Consider the following 25,526-nt stretch of genomic DNA (forward strand, 5'->3'; position numbering starts at 1 on the left):
AGGAGTTAGGACTTGTTCTTTATTAGGAGAAAAACACATTCCTTATTGCTCTCGTTCTCACAAACAACGTTAATGGCATTGCCTCTGGCATCACATCAATAGAAAACACATCAACGCCCAATCTCTCCCTCTGTGCTTTGCATTTCACACTCAAACTAAACCACCTACAACCAACAACTCACCACTACAAGCAAAAATCACGAAGAAAGGGTCAGACTGTTACATTTATACACGTGTGTGTCTGGGGGGGCAGGCTGGCTGTTGGGGGGGCCATACATATTATCTACAGTATGTGTACAGTGGTTAAGTCTAGAAATAAGTTCATTTTCCGGCAGCAATTCTATGGTAATATTCTCCTACACAATATATACTGTAACGCAATTGAGGGTGCAGCTATTGTAGGATAAGTAATAAGCCATTTAGGTTGTGATTATACTTCAGGCTACAGTCTTTCATTCTAGGTCTGACCTGTTTGGTGTGCTGGCTGTTCTTAACCAGAAAGACTGGCCCGTGTAAACTAGAATGCTTTTCAAATAGCTCTACATTAATTCCAGAAAGACATACTGTTTGGCTAAAAGACAGACGTAGGAATGTTAAACACCTCATAAATTGCTGGCTGCAGATCACAAGAAACTATAAAGGCTTTCTGCTGTGCAATCTGTATTTGGTTTAGGCTGTTAGCTTCTATTTATGTGTCTGGATAATCTGGACAAATGGATGTGCTACAATTAGATTCTAATGGAACACAAGTGCGCTTTGTTCCGTTCAGGAGCTATTTTGCATGAAACTGGGCAGGAGTGCACTTTCCTGTACTAACGGCATTACATCATGATCTTAGTCCTGCGGGTCCATACCAACCCTATTAAGATATTGTTCACTCACACACTAATAACAGCATGAACCAATACGAATGCACTAAATTATTCAGCACAGCTTGTAATTGATCTCGGGTGTAACGACATCAGGCTCCCTCTTGTGGGCCTGGTGTGTATTACAGGTTTCTTCCTTTCCTGGGTGTATTTAAAAAGGCTGATGCATTTTCTTTTTTCTTGGGAAGGATGAAACCAGAGCTCTCCCTAAAAACCGAGCGGACATGAGTTCACTTCTAAATAGCTTCTAAATGGCTATTTTGTGCTTCCAATATGACACAGGGCTAGAGGTTTCATCTCCGACTTTGTAGTTCCCAATTTTACTTTTATTACAGTCAAAATGAATAAATAACATAAAAATGCTTTTGTGGCACAGCCAGCTCTTTCCCACTAATCATTAAGTGTACTTTGCTGACCCACTATCAAGCACTTTCAGCCAAAGAGCGTTGTTAATAACAAACTGCTGTGCAAACCACTGCTCTGAAGAACGTATTATTTGAAATTGAACTCTTACTTTTCCTTGGAAAAGCGAGTCAGTTTCAAGAGAAAAAATGTCATGCTGTCTATTCTGAGTTTGGCATGTTTTAATAGGGCTTCGTACAAGTTTAGTTATTTTAAAAGTTACATTTGCTTCATCCTAGTTTAATTAGTAACTGTGTTTGCATTATATGTGCAACGGTATACCAAAGTAGGCTTATGCATTCCAGAAAACAACTTAAAAAAAAACACTTTATTATGTACACTGGAATACATTTTAAAGTGCACACTTCGACAATATAAAAAAAAACAACATTTCTACTTTTTTACATTTAATTATTTTCATGTCGTGAGCTGTTTTATTAAAAAATGAAATGTTTAGCGATATGACTTGAATATATTTATTTAAATAAATACAATATTAAAATGTGTTACTGCGCACACTAGGTAGCAGCATGGCAGGGCTGCCTCAGAATCAAATCGTTCCAGTTATAATAGGTGCCCCCTCTGCTGGATTAGGTTGGTATTGACACTGGGGTTGGAGAGATGCTGGCCTATTGGCATCTGCTGTTTTTCTATTCTTCAGTCTATGCTCTTGATAATAAATCATGAATCCCACTGTCCAGAGGAGTATAGTATATCCATGATAAACCTACAGAACCGAATTCCACCACTTAAAAACCTTGTGGTTCACAATCACACTGGGACTTGGTTCATTATCCACCAAACCCCCTTCTGAACAACACAGAACAGGTTTTTTAAATGGAGATCCCACTATAGATGTAGCAGTGGTACGAAGATCCCGTGTTGAGTGAGCAGCCTGTGTGTTTCCTCCAGCTCTGATCTCAGTCTCTGGGGTGTGCAGCCTGTCCCTTTCCCTTTCCCTGTCTTTGCTGCCTGCTCCTCTCCCAGGATCTCCATGGCGTGAAGCAGGACTGTGGCTCTCACAAACAGTGCGGTCACTGCAGAGTGGAGCCGGGGGCAGCCCAGCGCGGTCAGAGGACCGGGAGCAGCGGCAGCACCTTTGGAAACAAAAGAGGCTGTCGATCAGTGTGAGCAAAGGAGCTGCTGTGCAAGTGGTTACTTCCACCTAGCACCTGTGTATGTGACAGCTGTGAAATAACCTGATCTAAATTCATTTTTATATTGTATAATATAGCAAGGTACTGCAGAGGAGGTGTCTGTTGAAGGAAACAAAGGCTGCAACTAGTAGATTGAAGGGGTGTTGGATCAGCAGAATCACAAGTAGTCAGCCTCACAGTAAAAAAGAACCTCAACTTTAGTTTAGGGATTGTAATTATACAGTTGCAAGTTGTTGACCATTGACAGCAATAGGAAACTTAAGAAACCACAATCAAAAAGCCAAAGGTTCCTGTTTACCTCGGCTGCACCACAGCTTGCAGCAGCCCATGTTCTGCAAGATCCCTGCCGTGTTTGTTGTTACCCAGTGTGCCACACGTTCTCTATGGTCTGAGGAGAAAGCCAGCTTCTCTTTGAGCTGTAGGAGGTACGGCAGCAGGAGCTGTGAAATCACAGCAGGCTCTGCAAACACGTTGGCTTCGTCCTGTTCATACAGGCTCACAGACCTAAACAAGGGGTTCAAACACACTTCAACGTTGTTGCTCAAAAGTATTTGAAAACTGCACGCATGAAACACACTGATGAAAGCACAACGAAACCAGTCAGGTGATTCACCAGAGTTCACCAGGGAGGCAAACTTAGCAGCTTCTCCCCTCACTCGCGGATCTTCATCTTGTAACAGGTAAACTCCAGTGTTCACGAGCCTGAGGAGAGGGAGACGGAAAGGGTGATTAAGAGGATGACCACATCTATCTCCAGGGATGTGCACTCCCCCTGTTTATATGCTGTTGCTTTATTTTGCAGTGTTGGTATAAGCATAAACTTGGATCACAAAACAAACCTGCTTGCAATTGGCACTATTTTTGTGGAATGTTACTGTACTTGTTGGAATATTAATGCATGTCTGTCACTGCTTTTGTCACTTAACAGCAGGGAGCCTAGGAGATGACAGTTTTGATAATTAGGGACTTAAGTATTCCTGTTTTTATTTTACACATGTGTTACATCCTCAGCAATCACAATAGCACATGTTAACCCTGCTGTGTCCACAACATAGCTTGCACTGTGTACAATTATCTAAAGTAAATCAGGTTTGTTAAGAAAGTAATCTGCAAGAACAATAACATTGACTCTGAGCAGCAATAGCAAAAGCACACGGCGCACGGTGCTATTTCCAGCTAAGCAAATAATGAGTCATTCAGCACCTCCGAGCCATGGCGGGGTGTGGCGCAGGTGTGTTCAGCGCCTTGTGTACCAGGGCGACTCCGACGAGCTGCAGTGACCTGGCTGCTGCCAGTCTCAGGGTCTCTGTGGAATCGGGATCACTGTGCCTCTCCAACACCTCACACCAGCGCTCCAGCAGAGGAGTGTCCGTGCTGGGAAAGAACACAAAACAAACAAGAGAACCCAAAGCGAATCAGTGTGGCTTTCATCAGCCTGAATAATTAAACAGTGTCAATCTTTGATAACCCGCTGCTCTTCTGAAACAGTGTGAGAGAATCCTTCTCTGCAGCGCTCTGGATGTGTGCTTTGTAAAGCAGCTTGAGTTTTTCGGGGCTGACAGATTTAAGGATATACCGTCTATCTTCAAACTGCAGCATTTATTTAAAGGTGGCGCTTATTGAGGACAGCGTTTATTGGAAGCAGTACGGTTTGAGGGAGGCGACCTTCTTATATGCTCATTCTGTTTCCTGTTCATTTGTTTCTTATGGACTGCGCCGCTTGTTCCAGGGTGCCGTTCATTCGAGGATATAAGGTATATATTTCGGAAGCCGTTCAGATTTCCGAATGCTACTCACCTGTCCGCAAGCAGCAGGCTGGCGGCACAGAGAGCATGAGAGAGAAGATCAGGGCTGCTCTGAGCGCGCTCCAGCATTGACAGCAATGCCTCCACACACTCCCCCGTGTCTGGCTCTGACGGAGGCACAGGACAGCCTCTAATCTGCCCCTCCCGATCAGTCACTCCAGTCACCGCCACAAAGGCCTCCAGGTAGACCTTCAGATGCTCCCCACTCCTCTCCTCCAGCACAGTCTGCAGGTTGTCCTGAACACACAGAAACAAGCCGATCAAAGGTTTCCAGAAACATAAGAAAAAGAAAAGTTTTAGACAAATGGTTCATCAAGAAGTCTTTGTAAATGTCTTTTGTGCCCCAGAGATGAACTTCATTTCTTTTACCTTTGTTTTCACAGACTCCCGATTAGCACTAGTCTTGCTCTACCTTAAATAAGGTAACATTAGGTAGTCTAAGATTAGTGCTAATCAGGGTCTGTCAAACCAGCCGTATGCATTACAAAGTACACCTTCTTAAAGATGAAATGCTGTAATAACAGTCCCACCTTTAAGGCTTTCTTCAGCACGTTCCACATCGGTGTGCATTTCCACCTCTGTCCCTCAGCGATCCAGGTGACAACCGCTAATCGAATGTCAGGGTCTTCCATCATCAGAAGCTGGCTAGCCTGGTCTGCCTTCTCTGCAGATCCTGTTCTGACAGCTTCGTCACAAAGAAAGCGAGCAGCAGTCTGACGAAACACAGCCGATCCAAGCTGTGTGGAGCAGGAAGAGACACAGAACATTGATGCACAGCCACCTCATCACACCCAATCTCCACCTCCAAGATGGAACTGAGAGCAGAATTAGAGTCGCAGGGAACCACTCTGCAGTGTTAACAAGATTCTGAGTTTTCTATGAGAACACTATCATAGAAAAGGTTCATAGAAAAGAACGCTCTCTAGTTCTGTAGAGCACTAAATCACTGAAGAGGGTACTGCTGTGCTGTACCTGTAACCTGCATGTGGGAGTGTGGAGCTCTTTTGTTAACGCCTCTTGAAGATGCTCCAGGAAACTCTCGCTGCACTTTCGAATCAGCATCGTAGCCACACGGAGATAGGCAGAGCGGATCAGAGGGCACTGCTGGGAAGACATCACCAGCCATGCCCTGGATTCAAACTGCAGCACCAGGGACTGCATGGCATCCGGCTGCAATCTGCAACACTAGGAGCCACAGAACACAGGGAAACGTTTTCAGGCTCTAAACCCATGGTGACAATGGCTGCTTGAAAAACTGATGTACGAACCCAAATACACTGGGAAAGACTAGTGAGAGGAGAAGAGCGAGGAATCTGTATTTAGTAGATGGGGGGGGCGGAGGGGGGGAACCATGTAATCCTTGTCATTTGCATTTATGAAATATGATCTTAATCCCTCTTACTCATTCGTGTCCAAGGCCCTGGCTAGCAAGGCCTCAATCTGGAGAAGCTGCCCATGCAGGTGATTGTGAGAGCAGGGGGTCTTCCTGCCCGGTAACTCGCCAACCAATCGGAGCAGGACAGTCTTGTGCTCGGATGGGGACACCATGGCGACCAAAGCTTTGGCTGCCATGACTCGCACTGCGTAGATAGGACTGCCTGCCAGCCAGAGCAGGGGATCAAGAAAAACCGAAAGCGATCTGAAAAAACAAAACTGAAAATAACAGCAATCCAGAAACCACAGTGTTGCCTTTTATATGACAGTAACACACTTACAAAAACAAACAGGATTACGAGAGTGATCCTAAAATCAAGTCATGAAAGTGTTACACAATACCGGTTCATTGTAACAATGGTGATGCAACTCCATACTAAAGCAACAAAATGTTTAAATCCCAATCAGACGTGTATGAGCAGAGCTCTTAAACCCTAGAGTCAAATTTATCATCCCAGTAACGCGGTGCAATTCACTCTCTCTAAAAGGTAGAGAACTGCTGCACAAGGAGTGAATCAGCTTCACTAAAGTCAGATAGTAGAGAAAACTACAAAGTATGGAAAGATAAAAAACTTTCTACAGAATAATCATAAGGGACACTGCATGGGTTTTTAAAGCCTCGGTTTCATACACTCCAAGTTATCCTTCTAGTATTAATACAGACATTAAACAAAATCACCCAGTTTCACCAGGATAACACCAGGGCCTGCATGAAGGATTGTAAGGACTCTACCTTGCTTCGTCTTCAACTCCAGGCTGCAGCCTGGCCAGCAGAGTGAGCACGGAGTGCAGAGAGGGGATGAGACGCAGCCTGCCCTCCCCAGACCCCTGCCCAGGATCTCCGGCGCGCTGCAGCTCCTGCAGGAGGAAGCCCTTCAGCTCGGGGTAGTGGGTGAAGAATGCCGGGGGAGACATCCCGTTCTGAGCACAACTGTCATCCCGGCTACGTCTCTGCCCCAGCATTCGAGCACACAGAGCACCTGGGAATGGAGCAGGGAGCAGGGTGCTATCAAAAATAATACACCCAGGAGCACAACAAACCCAAGCAGCAGGGCGTTATCAGAAATAATCTACAGGGCGCATGACCTATCAATATTAGTCCTGCTATCATAAGCTGGAATCTAATGATGAAACAATGCCTTGTCCAAAAAAATGCATTACATTTTTTACTGTACAATTAGTTTATCAAAGGTTTAAAAGGTACATAGGGTCATATCTTGGTTAAACAAGTGCTGGTTGTTGAGGATTATTTTATTTAACTGTAACAGCAAAGTAACTCTACAGGTAACAGACTTAAGGATTTATAAAGCATAATAAACAAAAAGTGTAATCATGCCAACAGCACCACCTACAGTTCCTGCAGAGAACAGTCAACTGAAGGGAGTTCTTTAGCTATTAATTACCCGGTGGAAAGTAAAATACTGCTGATGCCAAGGGCCTTAAAGCAAGCTCTCGGGATTCTTTTAAGAGAGAAATAAAACAATACGACAGAGTACCACGCCCAGGCAACCACTCAGAACAATCACAGAAATGCTCCTTTCTGCAGCTACACTGTTTCAATTTCTATCGTTACAGTTTTTTTTTTTTTTTCATATGTGCAGCAAAGCGAGTGGGTCTTAATGCATCTGGTGCACAGGAAGTGAGTCTAAAGGGTGGTGGCAGGATAAATGAGATTCACCAGAATCAAAACAAAAATGTATTCTGGAAACAATGATCTAAAGCAAAACCATAAGAGGCTTTTTTTAAAAGGTTTGGTTATTGCCCCTTTAAATAAAGGCACTTACTGAAGAGCTGGATCGCTGCATTCCTCATTGCCCAGCAGGGGGAGCTCAACGCTTTCAAAGACAGGATTGTCATTGCAGTAGCAAACTGTAACATGGCTACTCCTAGTCCTGAGCCACGCACCAGAGTCTGCAGAATATGCACGGCACAAACCTGCAGGAGGAAGGTCAGGAGAATGAAAAGAAAGAGCTCGTCAGAACTGGAGTCACTGTTTGCAGAATGATTCCCGTTGCTGCTGCTGCTGCTGGTGTACTTGTATCCTCTCTGTTTGTTGTGTTACAGTGACATGAACACTAATATGACCCAGCTGTAGCACTTGAGCAATGATTCTGACCATTGCACCTGGATGCTCCTTGTATTGGGATCTGAACTGTAACACACAGGGTATCGTACAGCAATTCTGACACACCTGTGAAATTCATGAAAGTGGAGGATTTTATTTTTTTAAAGCAGCTGAACACACATGGTAAAAACTCTCAGCTTATAAGACATAGTAGATGTACCGTACTATGAAGGGAAGACGCATGAGGCATAAAGAAGATTGTCTGTGCATCTGTACCTGTTGCAGGTCTAGGGTCTGATCCCAGTCGTCAGGGAGAGGGGTACCTGCGATCTCCAGAACCACACTCATGCTGTGAGCCAGCAGTGGACGGGACTTGCTGGCGTCTTCTCCCACTACGATGCACAGGATCAGCATCGGCAAACCAGCGGCCCGCCGTGTGACCGAGGAGCTCCAGGGAGTGCTCAATACCGACAGGCCCTGGGGAGATAAGACAACCTTTAATACAGTCTGCTATGGACAATGCTTTAACTCATGAGCTTGCTATTCTGATGCAGTGTTAGCTCATCAAATCTGCAATAGCAATAATAATAATAATAATAATAATAATAATAATAATATTTCTACTCCAATCTACTTTCTACTTGTGAACCTGGCCAGTCATCTGTCTAGGTAATAGTACAAAGAGGATTGATCAGAAATCTATATAATCTTTGGAACACAGAATACCTGCTCCAGCATGCGTCTGGGGATGGCCTTCATGTCTGGGTTATGATGATTCAGAAGGACAGAGCAAAACTTTGTGAATCCAACACAGCATCCTTCCACAGCTCCCTGAAAAGAAGGATTTGCACGTAGCGGTGAAGACTGAACACACGTCCCTATGAACTCACTACAGAACCAGGCTGACGTTTTGCTACAATGCTTTGCACTGGGAGGTATTGTTTTGCCCAGTGTCGACACTTCAGAAGGATCTCCTGAAACACTTTTGCTATTGTCTTCAGATCCTCTATTGAGAGCAGTGACCCTGTGGTTGCAGTAGGGGGCGCCAGTGCTTTCTCCACAAGTGAGCCCAGCAAAATTCCAATTTCCTTTATAAAAAAAAAAGAAAGAACATGATACACACAGACGTTTCAGTTCAATTGTTTCCAAGTCATTTGGTGCATTTTGCTCTGCAAGTTACGATCTACAAATTGGCTTTCTTGGGTAAATCGGGATCACCAAAGCACTGTACAGACTAAATGGACTTTGCAGATCAAGCAACTTTTTATAAGGGTGTGTGTTTCCGTGAACAATCATTAACGATCTTGCAGAATCCATGATGAGGAACTTCAATCCCCCCTCCCTGTTTTAATGGAACAGTCCTTTACCTTCAGAGAGACCCAGCAGCAGGTGAGAATCAGGCTGTGCTCCTCCGACAGCAGCACAGCGTCGCCCCCATCCTGCTGCTCCAGCCCCCTCCCTTGAGTGATCAGAGACTGGATGGCGTTTCCCATGTCAGCGAAGGAAGGGGGCGCTTCTACAACACCAAAAAAAAGAACCTTTGACACAACCACCAAAATCAGAACATTCACTCCACCTCAGAAGTTTCAAAATGGTTCAATAGAACCGTCAACCCTCTATTCCATTACCTTGTTCTTCAGAGGAACTGCTCTGGTTTCCATACAGCACCCCCAAAAGGAACATGCTGATCTTCCGGACTGTCTCCACTAATCTGGAGAGTATATCTTGCCCGTTTGTTGTTGCTTTTTGGATTGAAATAAGAGCATCTGGGACTTCCACTAAATATCTCTGTAGAGTAGTGATAACCCCTTGATAAGAAGATATATTGCAAAAAAAAAAAAAAAAGATATGGATTAAATAATAAAATGCTGATCTGTTGATCTATATAAAACTAACAATATGTTTTATTCTGTTTTATTTTGGGGTACAGATATACAACACAATGTTACAAATGCAGATCTAAAATCTATTGACCCGAGGCAATGCACATAAGAGGATAAGCACTGATGCTTATGCTAATAGGTCATCATTACCAATTAGGATGCCCTTCGTTTTAAGTAGTTAATTTGCCTGGAACACAAACGCAGACACACAGCAGCTCTCACCGTGAATTGGTTTGGTCCGAGCAGCCTGCAGCATATCCCTTGTTGCTGTGATGTAATGGTCATCTAACTCACACAGCAGGTTCAGCAGGAACGAAACTGATTTCACATCTTGTGCTGAATCATTCCTCTCTTTACAATTGTTCTTCACAAGTGAAGAAAGAGTTTCCGACCTGAAAATAAAAAAAAACATGTAATAAAGAGCCACTGCATGCAGATCTCCATAATACCTCAATATTAAAAATGCAGGCTCAGTAATAGGGGACTGAGCAATATCTCAGGGATCCATGTCATCTTTAGAAAATAGGTGGTAGGTAACACCCCAGGAGACCTTCCCACATCTTGTAGACTCCAAGCACGCCCAGCCTGCAGGAGTTGCTCCTTGTATGCACATGGTTGTCATGCTGTGGTTGTCACATCTTGTTTGCATTGCCTATATGTTTCTGTACATCTTACTTCTGATAAACGATCATCATGATAGCTCCGGCCTGGGCTTCTTGCACTCGGGGGCTGCACATGGCCTTCCCAGCATGCTCTAGCAGGGCGGCTGTCAGGGTTTCAGGAAAGCAAGAAGGGAAAAACTTCCCAAGCAGCTCCGCGGTCAGCTCTCGGATCTGAGGTCAAAACAACAACGGCAACAGCAGGTTTTACTAACACAGCAACCAGGACTGTGATTCAGGGATTCGTCTTGTATTTAATATCTCTGTGGCAGAAGGATTCATTGGCTTGAGGACTCCATAAACGTTCCAACAAGCACTTATTACACCAGAACTTCTGCAGTGTCTCAAATGATTAGCCTGTGCTTAACAATCTCAACAGATCATTGTTTTCTCTTAATTGAACATAATGCATTTCTACATTTAGCAGCTCAAGAGAGAGAGAGAGAGAGAGAGAGCGAGAGACTGCATATGGCTAACAGGAGCTTACTCGAGTTGATTTTGTCCTCTTGGTAAATTGAAATGCAATCTGTCGTGAAGGTACCAAATCCTAATCTTCTGGATTGAGTAACAGGGCCACGGTTGCAAGTCCTTTATTTTCAATAACCCTACCTCTGTTTAGTTTATTATTCTCTGCGCAGTCCGACATCTAATTAAAAACCAGATGGACAGTCCCATCATCTTGCACTGCAGACGACTATAACACATTAACAAAGCCTGTATCTCTCTATGTGTGTAGCGCCAGTCCAGCTTAGAGGGTTCGATTGAAGCTGTCACTTTAACAAGCTGTCACAGCAATAAGGAGCAGCCCCCCTCCCCCAGGGCTCACCTACTCCCTGAGACAGCACACTGACTGGCTCCATGGTTTCTGTTGCGCGCTCCCCTTTCTTGCTGTTGGCTTTTCCCTTCCTGAGGCAGGCAAGGCAGCTCTCCCGGATTCGAACGAGGGCCTTCTTCACCGCGGCCTGGAGTAGCTGCCGGAAGGGGGACGAGTCGCAGGTCAGGTTCAAGGGGAGGAACTCCTTCAGCAGGATCAGCTCCAGCTGCGTCAGAGCCTGGTTGGTCTTGGGGCTGCAGCAGAGGAAGCCCAGGGCACCCAGACGCACGGCATCGTCCAGGGAGTGCAGCCCGAGACGCAGTGTCTCCAGCACTGCGCCCTCTGGGGCAGGGGGCCTGCGGTCACCATCCTCCGAGCGCTTAGCAGGGTCACCCATGCACGGAGGTGCCCGGGGCTCGAGAGGTTGAAGCTGGCAGTCAGGACCTCGAAGGCAGCCGGGAACGTGCACAGCGTCCAGGGCAGGAGGTAGCTGGAGGTGTTGTTCTGCAGGAGGGTTACCTCGGAGGTCAAGGCCTCGGACAGGGTGTACAGCCAGTGCCGTGCCCACTGCTGTGCCAGCTCTGTCTCCAAAAGGATGTTGCCTGCCTCAGCGCACAGCTCCTGCCACTGCCACTGTATCATTGTCTTGTAGACCTCGGAGTACAGTAGAGTATATATCTATCTCTCTCAAGTGTAGGTCTACTGCATGATATTTTGGGGTAAACACACCAGAAAGCCAGCTCCCACAGCCTAGTACACTGCTAAACTCAACCTTACTCTCCACAGCAGTTCATTACCTTGGAAGGTGTAGTAATGGCAGTCCAGATTCTCCTCACACAAGCAAGACACGGCTGGGAACAAGACAGCAGGCAAGTCTGCATGGAAAATGGCTCAATTAAACAACAGCAACCAATAACATTGGTACAGCTCCTTGAATCCACACTTCACTGATTGTACACTTGAAAGGTGCAGAGAGGCAATGTAGAGGTTTCATACCCCATTCGATGCCAGCTCGTGCACTAGGATGTCCTTCCTGCCGCAGGTGAGCAGTGCTCTCGTCACAGCCAGCCTGTCCACACCGTCCTGCACCGCAGCGGACACGGTCACCCTCAAACTGCCCAGGCAGAACTCCAGCTGCTCTGAGTCAGGAACAGACCACACACAGGTTTCTAATCGCTTTTCAATCTAGCTGATTTTTAATGTATCTTCTAAAACAAAACCCTCATACTCAGAGGCAAAAGCAAAAATACATTCTCAGCTAATTTAGTTTTCATTGTACATTTCTGACTGGGATATAATTAATTTAAAGATAGATCTGGTGACTGTACCGAGCATACATATACTTACTCAAGTCATTCAATGTTACACTCACAATTTAAAATGCTAAATTAAAATCAAAGTGCATACAGATTCTGATGATCCCTGCAGTATTTCTTTGAACAACCATGAGCATTTTGGCACTAGTTGTTCTCTATATGGGGTGAGCATCGTCATCTAACACGGTTGCAATTGCAAAATAAGGCATGAGGACTTCACGCTACAATAGATTGTGCTACCCAGGTACTCTGTATCTTTCACATTATACAGTGCACATGACAAGTCATCCTCACCTGTTTGTGAGCTGCAATAGGCTGACTGCTGCCTCTGCTCCATCCTGGGTTTTAGAAGCTGTGTTAATTTGCATTGCTACTGCAGTGCCAGCCAGGAGCCTGGTGTCTCTGTTTGACGTCTGAAAACAAACACTTAACAGTTTCATTTATGTATTATTCACCCAGGAGACCCTCTCTCTCTTTAAATCACGGAGTAAGCAGCAAGGTACGTTTTAGTTTAGTTTTGTTCATCACAGACAGGAAGTCAAACATAAATTAATTAATTGACAAGCTATCCAGGTACCTTCCCTCGAATGATCTGCAGCAGGTAAGTGAGAATGCTCTGCACAGCCTCATTGTTGGAGTTCTCTGCCCAGACCAGGGGAGCCACCTCTCCAGGCAGGAGCTGAAACACCTGCAGGCAGATCTGGGGGGAGACAGGAGAAGGAGACGAGCTCATTAGCAAGCAATGCATATATTGTAGGTCCCGTATGGCAAAATACATGCAGGTTCCTTTAAGGGTAATATATGCAGGTCTTAACGTAGATTAGTGTTTAGGTTTCTAACTTACTAAATGCATTTCCGTGTGAGGTCATGCACACTAACTACTCACTATAGTAACTGCTAATTAAATGCATCTTGTAGTTCAGCTTTACTGGTTATCAGGTATTTTCACCGTAATCTCGTAATATAAAAAGTAATTACCTTAACAGCCAGGTAGCCCCATTCTCCGTTCCTAGAGGCCTCCTGTTCCAATACCCATGGAAATGTATCAGCTAACTTACACAACAACAAGGGAAGATCCCCCCTCCAGACTTCACGACCAATACAGCTCTCTTCCAGAAACACGCACACTGCCGAAAACAACACCAACTCTGAAGGGTCTGTTTATTTAACCAATCTAAACTACACTACAGAAGAAAAAAAATAAATAGATTTAGCACCAACCTGTCTGGAGATCCTTTACTGATAAAATCTAAAAAAAATCAAATTAAAAAAAAAGGAAAAAAGGAATCTGATAAACAATGTATGTTTACACTTCTTATTGTCTAGAATCGATTTAAAAAAAAACATTAAAACAAGCAAAACAGGAACACTTCCTGAAAAAGATATTTAGAAATGTAATCTGAAGGCTTACCTGCTTGGTGCTGACAATATTGCTCATGCACGTCTCTATCTCTGTTTTCACAAGAGGCTTATTCACCTCCGCTATCTTCAATGTAATCTGTCAAAGAAAAATCCACACTTTCACTGTTTCCAGATCCCACTGAGCTCTCCTCAATGTATTAGAGCTGACCAGAGTTGTCCATCAACCCTACCACGATTAAAGCAACAAATAATGTATTAGATAACTGATTCCCAGTAGAAAAGAAGGTATTTCTCTTACAAAAGCTGCTGTGAAAGATGTATCACTTGCAATGTTTTCTCATGAACTGCTTTCTACTTTAATTAGACTGGACATTCTGGTAAAGTACAGGCTTGTGATGTGGTTTATATACCACAGTGGAAAACGGCACAAACTTATATTGACAATACCTGGAAGACCACTGGCTTCAACCACAACCCCTTGTTAGTCCACTTGCCCAAGAATGTCCAAATACACATTCTTTCAAAAAAGTTTAAATGTTTTGAACTCAATCCAGCCTTTGAATGGCTCCCAAAAACAACGTGGGGACCAGTAGGCCCCCCTGAATGAGATACCTGCTCTAGCTTCTTGAAGGCAGTGGAGTTTGTGACCGTTTCCAGCTGCAGTAGAAGAACAAGCTGCTCCACAGGTAGGATGTGACTGTCCTCTAGTGTACTCAGCTCCTCCACAGCAACGCCCTGCAACAGCTGCAGCGCCTGGTCCAGGCTTCTCTCTCTGCATCGCTTCACCGAGCTCCTGCAGGGAAAGCAGGCAGATGCGTTTCCACTACGGAAAATAAACAAGATCTGGAAACTGCTCTCAGTGAGCACTCTTCCAATTATTCTCATCTCCTCGCTCTGCAAACTGGTTCATTTGCTCAAGGGGGGCAGCTAGTAAAGCATTTTCAATTCAGAATGATGAAGTCTCAGAAGTGAGAAAGTGTACATAGGCAACCAGTAATCAAAGGAGTCACTTGGATTTCTAACTGCATTTCAGTGTTGCTGTTATGGGTTTACTGACCCGTGGGGGCGAGGATAGGTCAAACGCAATACAGCTACAATTTGTCAAATGACCAGGACGTGACTATAGGTGTCATCAATATTCACTGTCATTTTTTGGTAAGAACATGAAGTACTATAGTATTGACAATCAATTAATATTGAGTGTATATTGCAGTAATATTGATTTATCTAACTTGTGCTCAATGCATGGTTCTGGCATTTAGTGTCCCGGGAAGGCATTTTGAATTCCCGGGACACCTTCCTCAAAACAGGGACGATCCAGGGAAAACAAGGACAGGTGTCAACCACAGTGCGGGGTCTCCACGCTACTGCTTGCAAAGTATCCTTAAGATTCTGAACTGTTTACATGCACAGAGAGGTAACAATTTACTTTTGTCTCAATAGTGAAAATATACAGATACCCATCCCCCTTACCTTACACACTCGTTCAGCTTTTCGAGAAACTTAATAATTCTGCCAACGATGTCTATATGTACATTTTTCACTTCTAAATTTTTGAACAAAATACAGGCTTGGGTTTGCTTCTCTGGCGATGCATTCAGTAACATTTTTGTATCCAGTGTTAAGATAATACGTTAATAGATAAATAAAATATATATTCTGTACAAATTGCTTTACAGTGCAGTGCAATGCTATTTCAATGACAGCAACTAAAAACGCACATGTGGAGCCTCTCAGCTCTGCGTTGTTGTTGTAAATCTGCTTGCGCTGCTATTGAAAAGGAAAGAAAACAGTGTGGACAGAGAACACCTAAACAGAGATTAGCACAGCGCCACCTGTCGGTTTGGCTGTTTAATTAAAGCGATGTGTGTTGCTTGAAGTATCACATTCCTTTTTGGTTAGCGTGTTTTGTTTGTTTGTTTGTTTGTTTGTTTTTAATAACGTAACTTTCTCAGTCGCATATTATGCCTATTGTTTCTATATTATATGTAGAATACTAATCCTCAAATCGGAGGCATGATACACGAATTGTAAGCAGTGTATTTATATAAATCTAATTAGGAATCGTATTGCAAGTATTAATACTACATATACGGTACTAAAATATGCATCATAGCCAGGTCATGAGGGTTTGCATTTCCATTTTAAAAGTCTGCTACACTGCATTTCAAGTCTCACTTTAAAGCTACACTGTCTGCCTCTTCTCAAGTAGTATAGAAGGTTAAAAAACCCTGATTTTCAATAAGGCAGCCTTAGAGACGAAATAAAAAGAGCAGGATATTTCTTTGCTTTTCTTATATAGAGGAAGGATGTATTTCTTAAGACCTGAAATATGCTTTTGTCGAGTGCACAGGCAAAGGAGATTATCTGATACTAATCCGCTGTAATGGTTTTACCAACATTTGAACCAACACAGAAATGATAAGAGGTTTTCCTTTATAAATCACAAGGTCTTTAGATAGCATCTACACAGCCCGGCTGACTATTACATCAGGAATCCGCTGGCTATTAAACTCCACTGAATGGCGTGAAACGATGTGTATTGTTATCTGGGTATGGACCGCCCCCCTTATCACAAGGGCTTAGGGATGGATTTTCTAAATCCAATAATTCTTTGATAAAGAAAAAAGAGGTGTATTACATTATATGAAATAAAGGATTTGGCGCTGAATAAATACAATCAAGAACAGTTTACGCTACCTAGAGTACCGTATCCTAATAGTTTCATGAAAATCCTTGAGATGTTTGCTCCAGTGGAAAATGGACATTCCACTCCAGAATGTTACCCTCTTAGAATGCTAATATAAACCTGACTACGGGCATGCAGCACGAGAGTCTGTTCTGGAGAGCCATTCTACTGGTTTCTAAGAAGTGAGTACAAAAGGTGAATGAGAAGTCCATTAAAGCAGCGTGATCAATCCTCTATTTGCGTGAAACAGGCTCAATCCTTTTAAGCGCTCAACCCCATTTGCAGTACAGTCCGATCTCAAATGCATTGCACTTAAACCATTCTCTGTAACACACCTGAGACGTGAGAAATGTGAATAAGCATTTTTTTTTTATTTCAAGCAGATGCGGTGTTACGGAAGAAGCCTGTTCTTGCGTTTGGCTTCTTAGCCTTTTACCGCTTCACGTTCCTTGAAGATTCACTCTGTCATAGACTTGCACTTGTAATTATCTTCAGCAGCAGAGCTTAAAATGTAAACAGTTGCTAAAAAGGGGATATTCAAGCCTAGTATATACGTAGTATATGTGGATCCATGTGTCTTAAAAACCATATATATATATATATATATATATATATATATATATGTGTGTGTGTGTGTGTGTGTGTGTGTGTGTGTGTGTGTGTGTGTGTGTGTGTGTGTGTGTGTGTGTGTGTGTGTTTAACAGCTTTAGGAATTAAGGAAACCCCACACACACTTATTGGAAAGGGTACATATAGGAGAACTTTAAAACGAAAGAGTTAATCTTCCTCGGTGTTTCTGGGTAAAGCCCTTTTTCAAAACTCTCTCTCTCTCTCTAACACCTGAACAATAGGGGTCTTAGCAGTTCTCTATCCTAATTTAAGAAAAATAAATCTGATTTCTCTTTGGACAGCAATGCTGTAGGATTAGCGAAATCTCACATCCTCACTAACCCCTTAACAAAACTGCTAAGATTAGCTGGCATTTATTTTCTCCTTTTTTTTTTGTCGTCAGGAGGATTATAATTTTTTTTTTTTTAAATCAACTATAAAGGGCGTCTGTGTGATCCAACAGAGTGTAAACATCCAGAGGAGAACGATGCTTCTTTTTCCCATATTGACTTAAATTGCATCTAACATTCTTATATTACCTGACGGTATATATTTTGGATATAACAATATGATAATAAAAAAGCCAAAAAAACGACCAATGCAGTAATTAAAGTTACTATTACATTATATATTTTTTTAAAGTAGATTATATTACTTTTTTCAGTACGGTGTTCTTTGCATGTGTGCCTTCGGCTACCCGCGATACTGAAACGGAGACCTCTGAATGTGTTCTGAGTTGTTGGCTGCTATGGAAATGTGTAAGACAGTGAAGAAAAGGTTCTCCTTCAGCATCGAGGATATCCTAGCCAAGCTTCCAGAGGGCGAGGGTGATAGCGAGGACCCCAGCGTGCCGCTCTCTCTCGTGTGTGTGTCTAGAGAACAGACGCACAAAGAGCTGGTGTTGAGCGTGACTCCGGTCTCCTCTCCAGCGGAATCACAGGACCGCGCGTGCTACTGCTGCTGCTGCACTCGATGCGCTGCGACTGCTTTGCAAGATTACCCCGCTGTGACAGGTAAGTGGCTCTGAGTGCACAAGGTATACCGTGGAGCACAGCACGGTGCAGGAAATGCTTTGCTTTTAAAAGGGTTTCTAACAAAAAGAATAAAACCCCTTACCAACAAATTACCATTGGCGCATTGGCACAATCTATCTCACTGTCGCCATGCGCTAGTTCTCCGTACCATAAGGGCAGCTATAGTTAACCGTGTTACAGTGAAAGTAGTCTAGATATGATATGGTTTAATTGCATCTCATCACAGTAGGTCTTCCTAATACAGTGTTAGGTAAGTTATACAAAGTTAAACTCGCAGACAGTATTTTATAACATTGAACTACATTGAACACATTACAGAACATGACTACATGGCTGTGATCCGTGACTAGCGGCCCCCTATCACTGTAATATATGTTCTGCGTTCATATACTATATGAAGTAATACTGTACAGTATAGTTGTATAAATCTCACTGTTTCTGCAGCAGTGTCTGTTACCTGACCCTGCTTGAATTGAACCAGGTGTTTATTATGACTGTGCAGTGTTACCTTGTATTGCATTCTAATTCTCGTGTTATCACCAGTAGAAATGAAGGTGTTATAAGCGCACACTTACCGCTCCTTTGCTCCAGTTCAGAGATTGAATATTTCTCGGTGCGCGGAGTGTTCATTTGGTGTGTGTGTTTTGCAGGTTGCAAGCTCTGGTCCCGAAGGATTTTCCCTGGGAGCCCCACAGCGGGGGACCCCCATCCTGCCAGCCGGGTCGAGGAGCTCTTCTTCAGTCAGATTCAGAGGCGCACGCGGCGCCACCGGACCATCTTCACGGAGGACCAGCTGGAGGCCCTGGAGGGGCTCTTCCGGCAGAACCAGTACCCTGACGTGACGACCAGGGAGCAGCTCGCTGTCCGCACGCACCTGCGCGAGGAGAGGGTGGAGGTAAGGCTCTTTCCAGCCCCCGATCTTGAACCGTGCTGTCCCACAGCCGCGCAGGTGGGATTATTCATAAAGGACCTGTCCGTCTTCGTGAATATGGCACATTCCATAGGAGGCGTCTAAGTGTAAAATGTCCTGTTGTGTTTCCTGTAGAGCTATACTTGCAAACAGGTATGCAACTGAGATTATGCCATCATGCCTCCCTCAGGTTTTGCTGCCGATAGCAATTTCTGACAATTATATGGGGGGGGGGGGGGGGGGGGGGAGAAGTACATTCTGGCAAGACGTATTGTGGTGTCAGAAAAAGCCACCCTTATTTATAGTATAAGAAAATGTGCTGTTTTACAAAAACGTAAAAGCAGAAACTACGACATCGCATAGTTTCTTATCGAGCAGATAATATGCATTACCGTGTTTAAAACAGTCAGCCATTGGTATTCCTTCACTACACAGAAAAGTATTGTCATTCAAGTCATTATAATAATTCGACGTTCATACTTCATGAATGCTTACTGGATTTGTATACATTAAAGCGATCTAATCTGTTTCTGACAGAATTACTTGTAAACAAAGAAAAACTGTGGCGAGCATATGCAGTATAGGAAGCTGGCACAAAAAAGGTGAGGGGTAGTAAATAATGGCAGAACACGTGGTATTACCGGCTGTGTGACTGATCCTGCTCGATGTTCACTCTCTTCCAGGTGTGGTTTAAAAACCGTAGAGCAAAGTGGAGACGACAGAAGCGCGTGTCCCTGGCTTCCAGTGATCACGAGCGATGGAGCATCGTGGAAAACACAGACTGAACCAAACAGAGCGCTTCGGTCAGGCTGCAAGAGGCTGTGCATTGTGCGTTTCGGGCGTGGAACCTTGGGTGTGTGTTTATTATAATATTTTGTGTGAAAAGGGGGTTGTTTTATTGTGTAATTGCAAACTTTTGTCTGTAAATAAAAAACAACTTCAGCACTGTTTTTTCTTTCCTCTCAAATATAATGGATGTGGTCTTGAAAGCGTGTGTTAAACTTACTTGTTGGTCCATTAAAAAGTATTGAAAAGGGTGCACTTTTTGGTCAATTAAAATATATGCTTGTTGACCAATTTTTTAAATTGTATTACCGTATTGCTTATCTATAATGAACTGTCATTATACCTTCCACTAAATACACCTAGTTTAAGCCACACATTCATCATGTTATAGCTTGGTGTCATGTACAACTGGTTATGTGTATTAATTGCTGCGTGACAATATTTCAATGGAGAATTTTATATTATGGTTTTTAGCTATGGCTTTTTTCTCCTCTCCTCATATAAAACTCCATCTCCCAGCATGCACTGAGTCTCCGCCTCTTAGTTTTACGTCATATCTGAGGTCCAGACAAAATCGAAATACGTGTTTAGATTTCGCAGGTCTTGGAAATATTTCTATAATTTAAGTTAATAATAACTTTTCAAAAGTACCGGGATTACTGTACTACAACAACAAAAAAACCAACAAAGGTAATTTAGATTATATTATTACCCAGTTGACGTTTCTATCAGAAATCCAGTTCACTGTTGCTCAAGCCAGGCCGTAGTGTTTATCAAGATCCACGGGCTCGGGTGATGGCGCTCCTCGGGAATGAAGGCTCGTCTTTAGGAGCGCTTGTCCCGATTAAATCGGACACAACTGTCGCCATTGGTGGCCAATCTGGTGTCGAAACACCCCCGAAAAGGAAGGTTCTTCATGAAGATAAGTACATTGAGGTAAGTAGTCAAAAAATACGTGGCTGTTCGCTTCTCCTTTTTGTAGGATTGTGATTTCAAGAAATATGTTCGTTTCTTTTACATTTGTAATGGTATAAGTAACGAATATAACTAGTGAAATGTTATAATTTGTAATAAATAAACAACGATAAATAATAATAAAGCGATATATAGGGTAATAATACCCCAAAATGCTGGTACGTTATGCCGTTTAAATATTAGGAAGCTTGGACATTAAACTATTAGCAATGTGACTCCAAGAGTGATTTGCATAACAAGTTTTTTACACAACAAAAGGTAGGAGCGTTTATTGACTGCAGCAACCAGTGTGTAGCGTATACAGACAGTACGCATGGTGAATGCATCACTTTGCTAAATTGATCTCGTTGAGTGCATGCGTACCCATTTCCAAATGTTCATTTCAAACAGAGCCTGGAAAAGATTATCCAGAGGGATTTCTTCCCAGATGTGGAGAAACTACAGGCTCAGAGGGGCTATTTAGAGGCTGAAGAAACTGGAGACCTGGAAAGGATGAGGGAAATAGCAATAAAATTTGGTTCATCGCTGGGAAAATCCTCTGAGCGTTCTTCTGCACCCTGTAAGCAACACAACCCCTGTTTTTTTTTTTTTGATACACAGATTCAAAACCAATTTGGGTAAATACTTTCCATTGTTAGCAATGACCCGGTCTGAATGATGAAAGAATTGAAAGAATAAAAAAAAACTAAAATACAAATTCAAGTTGAGAGATTGTGTTCATTAGCATGGCATTCTTCCTTACAGATTCCTGGTAAACACTAAATTAATGTTTCCTTGTCTTAGAAATCACACTTTCTTGCTGAACCCTGCATACTATAAATATACTAATACAATTATGCAGTCTTCCATTGTTTTCTACAATGTTGATATTCTGTTTTTCTCTTCATCTCTTCAGATGTCACTCCAGCTACTTTTGAAACTCCTGAGGGTCATCCAGGTTCACCGTCCTCAAAAGCCAGACATGGAGCAAGAGTTACAGAAGAAGGTACATTGAGAAGATTTCATTTGGTTTGTTTTTGAACAACGTAGGCCAAGAACCAGAGTAGTAGTTTGTAGTTCAAAACTCCCACAGATTATATTTGTACTCACTGGATGAAATTAGAAATCGGGACATTACATGATATAATCTCAAGCAGTTCTAATATATTTGTTTGAAATAATTAGTATCCCATTTGTTTTTCTAAGGAGAGAAAGAGAAGGACCAGGAAGAGAAGGAGCTACCCTGTTTGGATAGTTTCTTAGCTAAAAACACCAGTGAAGATAACGCTTCTTTTGAGCAGATCATGGATCTGGCAAAAGACAAAGAGAGAGCAAGACACGCATGGCTCTATGAAGCAGAGGCTGAGTTTAAACAGGTCAGCTTATTCTTGTTAAATGTTTTGTGTGCTGTTTGTTTTTTAGAAGCTATTTTGGTCTTCTTTGTCAAGTTCGTGTGTTTAAGCTTTCTGTGTTTTCTGGTTGCAGCGGCACACAGAGAATTTGGCGTTGCCATCGGCAGAAAAGCAGGCAATTGAATCAGGGAAGGCAGGTGTTGAAACATGGGAGTATAAGGCAAAGAATGCATTAATGTATTACCCAGATGGTAAGTAAAACCATATTGACTATTCACTCTATTGCGACCAGTATACTTTAAATAAGTGGTTATATATAAATACATTTTAAAAAAGATTTATGCATGTGGCTTTAAATATAAAATGGATTGGGCAGGTCACGCAACTTGTACAGACCATGATCTATGTATAATAAGAATTTCCAGTCACTTCCTTTAGATTAATCACATTAATCACATTTAGCTCTTGTAACACAATGTATAAATCTAGTAATTCTAGAATGGTCTTACTGTATTCTTGTTTTTGCTGCTTTAACTGTGGCTTTTCTCTCTTTTTTTTTTTTTAGGTGTTAAAGACGATGAAAGCTTCAAGAAACCACGAGAGGTTCTTCACAAAAACACACGGTTCCAGGGAGATCCTTTTAGCAAAGCTCTGAGCAAATCTCAGCTACAGCAAGCGGCAGCTCTCAATGCACAGGTTTGCGTGGTCTTGAAATGAACAGCGGCTATCAGTCGTGCAGTACATGGAATTGAATGGAGAAACATGTTCTGCTGATCGCTCTGAACTTCACTTAACACACAGTACCCCTAAACTAAGCATTTATAGCATGGCTTTATTTAAAAATACAGATGTTTTTTTATCTGATTCATAACATACCATTTTATCTGTGTAGTTTAAGCAGGGTAAAGTTGGTCCAGATGGCAAAGACCTCCTCGCACAAGACTCGCCCAAAGTGAATGGGTATGGCTTCCTAGGCACACCATCACCTGCACCTGGTAAGAAGCCATTATATTTGATGTTGGAAAGAAAAAACGTATAGTTTGTGTTTAACAATCACAATGCAAATGCAAATATTTTTTGCTGTCCAGAGGTTGGAGATCCTTTCTGAATCTCTTTCTCTCTTTTTGAATGGACGCAGGTGTGACTGATTCTCCTTTAATGACCTGGGGTGAAATAGAAAGCACCCCATTCCGTCTGGATGCTTCTGACACACCTTATGTAGAGAGGACACGTGGTCCATCCTTTAAGGTAAATGGGTAAACCATTGAAAACCTGCCAACTGTACGCTGTTTTATGGTTTAGTTTTTAGTAGTGGGGTGTTCCATGCCAAATCACTTTGTCAATTGCAAACAGCCAACGTAAGTACTAATGTATTCTGCAAATGAATTCCTCGGTGACCTGATCGAAGGTTAACTCAATAGCTCTTACTTAATGCAGTGATGTGTTTGTTTTGCAGATTCCAGCACCTGGTAGAAGAGAGAGGCTGGGCCTGAAAATGGCTAATGAAGCGGCTGCTAAAAACAGAGCAAATAAACAGGAAGCACTGCGGAAGGTCACGGAAAACCTGGCCAGGTAAGACGGGCAAATGCTGATATTGGACTTTCTGCTGCTTGTTGTATAACAATGAATAAAACAAACGTAAAGGGATTTGTGAATGCTTCCAGAATTCCTGACAGAACTGTAGATAATTTTTTTTTTTTTTAAAGTCTGCATGCAACGTCCATTTAATATTTCAGTACTGTTGTACTAACAAAATATAATGTTTAGTTTAAAAAAAAAAAGTGTCAATAAAGTTCAGTTGATGTTTTATTTGGAGTTAATTCATACATCATTTTTGATGAGATGACTTACTGTTTGGTTTTGTATTTTCTGGTTTCAGCCTTACACCAAAAGGTTTGAGTCCAGCCTTGTCACCAGCTTTGCAGAGGCTTGTAAACAGAACAGCCAGCAAATACACAGATAAAGCTTTGCGGGCCAGCTACACCCCGTCTCCTGCGCACAGTGGAACCCCAGGATGTAAAACACCAGTAGGGCTGAGCACTCCAAGTGGCACCCCAACACCAAGTGGTAATGCACGGACCCCAGCCACCCAGGACCCTGCTTCCATTACTGATAACCTGCTACAGCTCCCCAAGAGGAGAAAAGCAGCTGATTTCTTTTAGGCTCAGATAAGACAGGGATTGATGTAGGATGTTTTTTTGTGGCTGTCGATTTGTCATCTACTGAAAAAGACTGAATTCAAGGAAACAAGGTGGCTTGAGGACTTGGGGTGTTTCTAATGTTGCAATCACTCACGGAGCAATTCATCATCTTGCGTCTCTATTCATTAGGTGTTGTGCAAGACAATAATGTGAACTGAAAACAATTGGATAATTGCTACCAGCCGCACACACCCATTTCAGTGCTAATGTGTCTGTGTTTTGAACAGACAATAAAACCTATTATGATGTAATATTTGAACAAAATATTCTCATTGCTTTATGCTTTAAGCCATTCAAACCCAAATGGCACCTGCTATTACTGTATTAACTTTTTGTTTTATTTGAGTAATTTACAACAGTGCAGCAAAATGTATCTCTGTCAATTGTTAACATTTGCATTGCTGATGTACTAAACTGGGACCAGCTACATACCGTTGTTGTGCATAAACATGCAGAAATACAGCAGCAATGCCCACAGTGTAAGATCCCAAAGTAACATGCCACCTACACACCATTCCTGTGCCATTTATACGGAGGTATTGACAGGTGCATTGAACACACCTATTTTTTGCAACCCTTGCTGTAAATAAAAATAAAACAATAACGTTTTTTTGTTTGCAGACGTACTACCCTCCAAAAACATGTAATTAAAAGAAGCGTGTTCCCCTTTTCATGTATTTGTGTAAATCTGAGACGATTGTTCCACAATGCTGCTTTCCGTTGTTACACTTTGATATTCAGTGAATAAATATAAAGTGTATATTACTGTACAGATCAAAGACTTATCAAATCATTTGGAAAATGCGCCCTTATGAAATAGCAGATTAAAACGAAGCATAGTCTGTACTAGTAATGTGAAGAGACCAAAGCTGTAAAGAAGCTATTCCCTTCTGGGCGCATAGACAAGCGTCTCAGTGGATCATGAGCACGTTCCCAATGTTTTACAGGGACAGCACAGACATACAGCTATGACCAGAAGATTTACATCACCTACAATTTTAGGATTTTAATTAGGAACATAATTTAGATATTTAACATTATGTAATGAAAGAAACTACAAAATGATATCGCAAAAGTCTACCAGAAGCCATAATAGTAGTACAGTATCTCATGTTATAATTCGAAATTCTTCAGTTATATCAGTTTTTCATTAAGTATATGGAAAACTACAAAGCGCCATGCAATTCAATATGTTAACGTAACAGTATTCAGCAGGTTGCATTCC

At 42.5% G+C, this 25,526-nt stretch overlaps 2 protein-coding genes and 1 pseudogene across 2 annotated transcripts; 2 read left to right on the forward strand and 1 right to left on the reverse strand.

The window, feature by feature from the left end:
• LOC117427065 (uncharacterized) lies at positions 1–15,532 on the reverse strand (annotated as a pseudogene).
• A 2,002-nt stretch (positions 15,533–17,534) lies between these two features.
• Positions 17,535–20,194, forward strand: LOC117963184 (homeobox protein goosecoid-2-like). Its single transcript, XM_034902219.2, has 3 exons — positions 17,535–18,077; positions 18,749–18,993; positions 19,692–20,194. The coding sequence occupies exons 1-3, from the start codon at positions 17,789–17,791 to the stop codon at positions 19,791–19,793; spliced, it is 636 nt and encodes a 211-aa protein (XP_034758110.2). The 5' UTR covers positions 17,535–17,788; the 3' UTR covers positions 19,794–20,194.
• Positions 20,195–20,347: 153 nt separating this feature from the next.
• On the forward strand, positions 20,348–25,071 carry LOC117973293 (splicing factor ESS-2 homolog). Its single transcript, XM_034925108.2, has 10 exons — positions 20,348–20,730; positions 21,160–21,328; positions 21,665–21,754; positions 21,955–22,124; positions 22,234–22,351; positions 22,666–22,796; positions 22,993–23,095; positions 23,239–23,348; positions 23,557–23,672; positions 23,980–25,071. Exons 1-10 carry the CDS (start codon positions 20,590–20,592, stop codon positions 24,260–24,262), a joined length of 1,431 nt encoding a protein of 476 aa, XP_034780999.2. The 5' UTR covers positions 20,348–20,589; the 3' UTR covers positions 24,263–25,071.
• Positions 25,072–25,526: the final 455 nt, after the last annotated feature.

This window comes from Acipenser ruthenus, chromosome 11, assembly GCF_902713425.1.
Source record: "Acipenser ruthenus chromosome 11, fAciRut3.2 maternal haplotype, whole genome shotgun sequence".
Lineage (NCBI taxonomy): Eukaryota > Metazoa > Chordata > Actinopteri > Acipenseriformes > Acipenseridae > Acipenser > Acipenser ruthenus.

Coding starts and splice junctions, on each gene's coding strand:
- LOC117963184 (XM_034902219.2), top strand. CDS start 17,789: ATGTGTTCTGAGTTGTTGGCTGCTATGGAAATGTGTAAGACAGTGAAG. Junction 18,078..18,748: donor AGATTACCCCGCTGTGACAG/GTAAGTGGCTCT, acceptor TGTGTTTTGCAG/GTTGCAAGCTCTGGTCCCGA. Junction 18,994..19,691: donor TGCGCGAGGAGAGGGTGGAG/GTAAGGCTCTTT, acceptor ACTCTCTTCCAG/GTGTGGTTTAAAAACCGTAG.
- LOC117973293 (XM_034925108.2), top strand. CDS start 20,590: ATGGCGCTCCTCGGGAATGAAGGCTCGTCTTTAGGAGCGCTTGTCCCG. Junction 20,731..21,159: donor ATGAAGATAAGTACATTGAG/GTAAGTAGTCAA, acceptor CATTTCAAACAG/AGCCTGGAAAAGATTATCCA. Junction 23,349..23,556: donor CACGTGGTCCATCCTTTAAG/GTAAATGGGTAA, acceptor TTTGTTTTGCAG/ATTCCAGCACCTGGTAGAAG.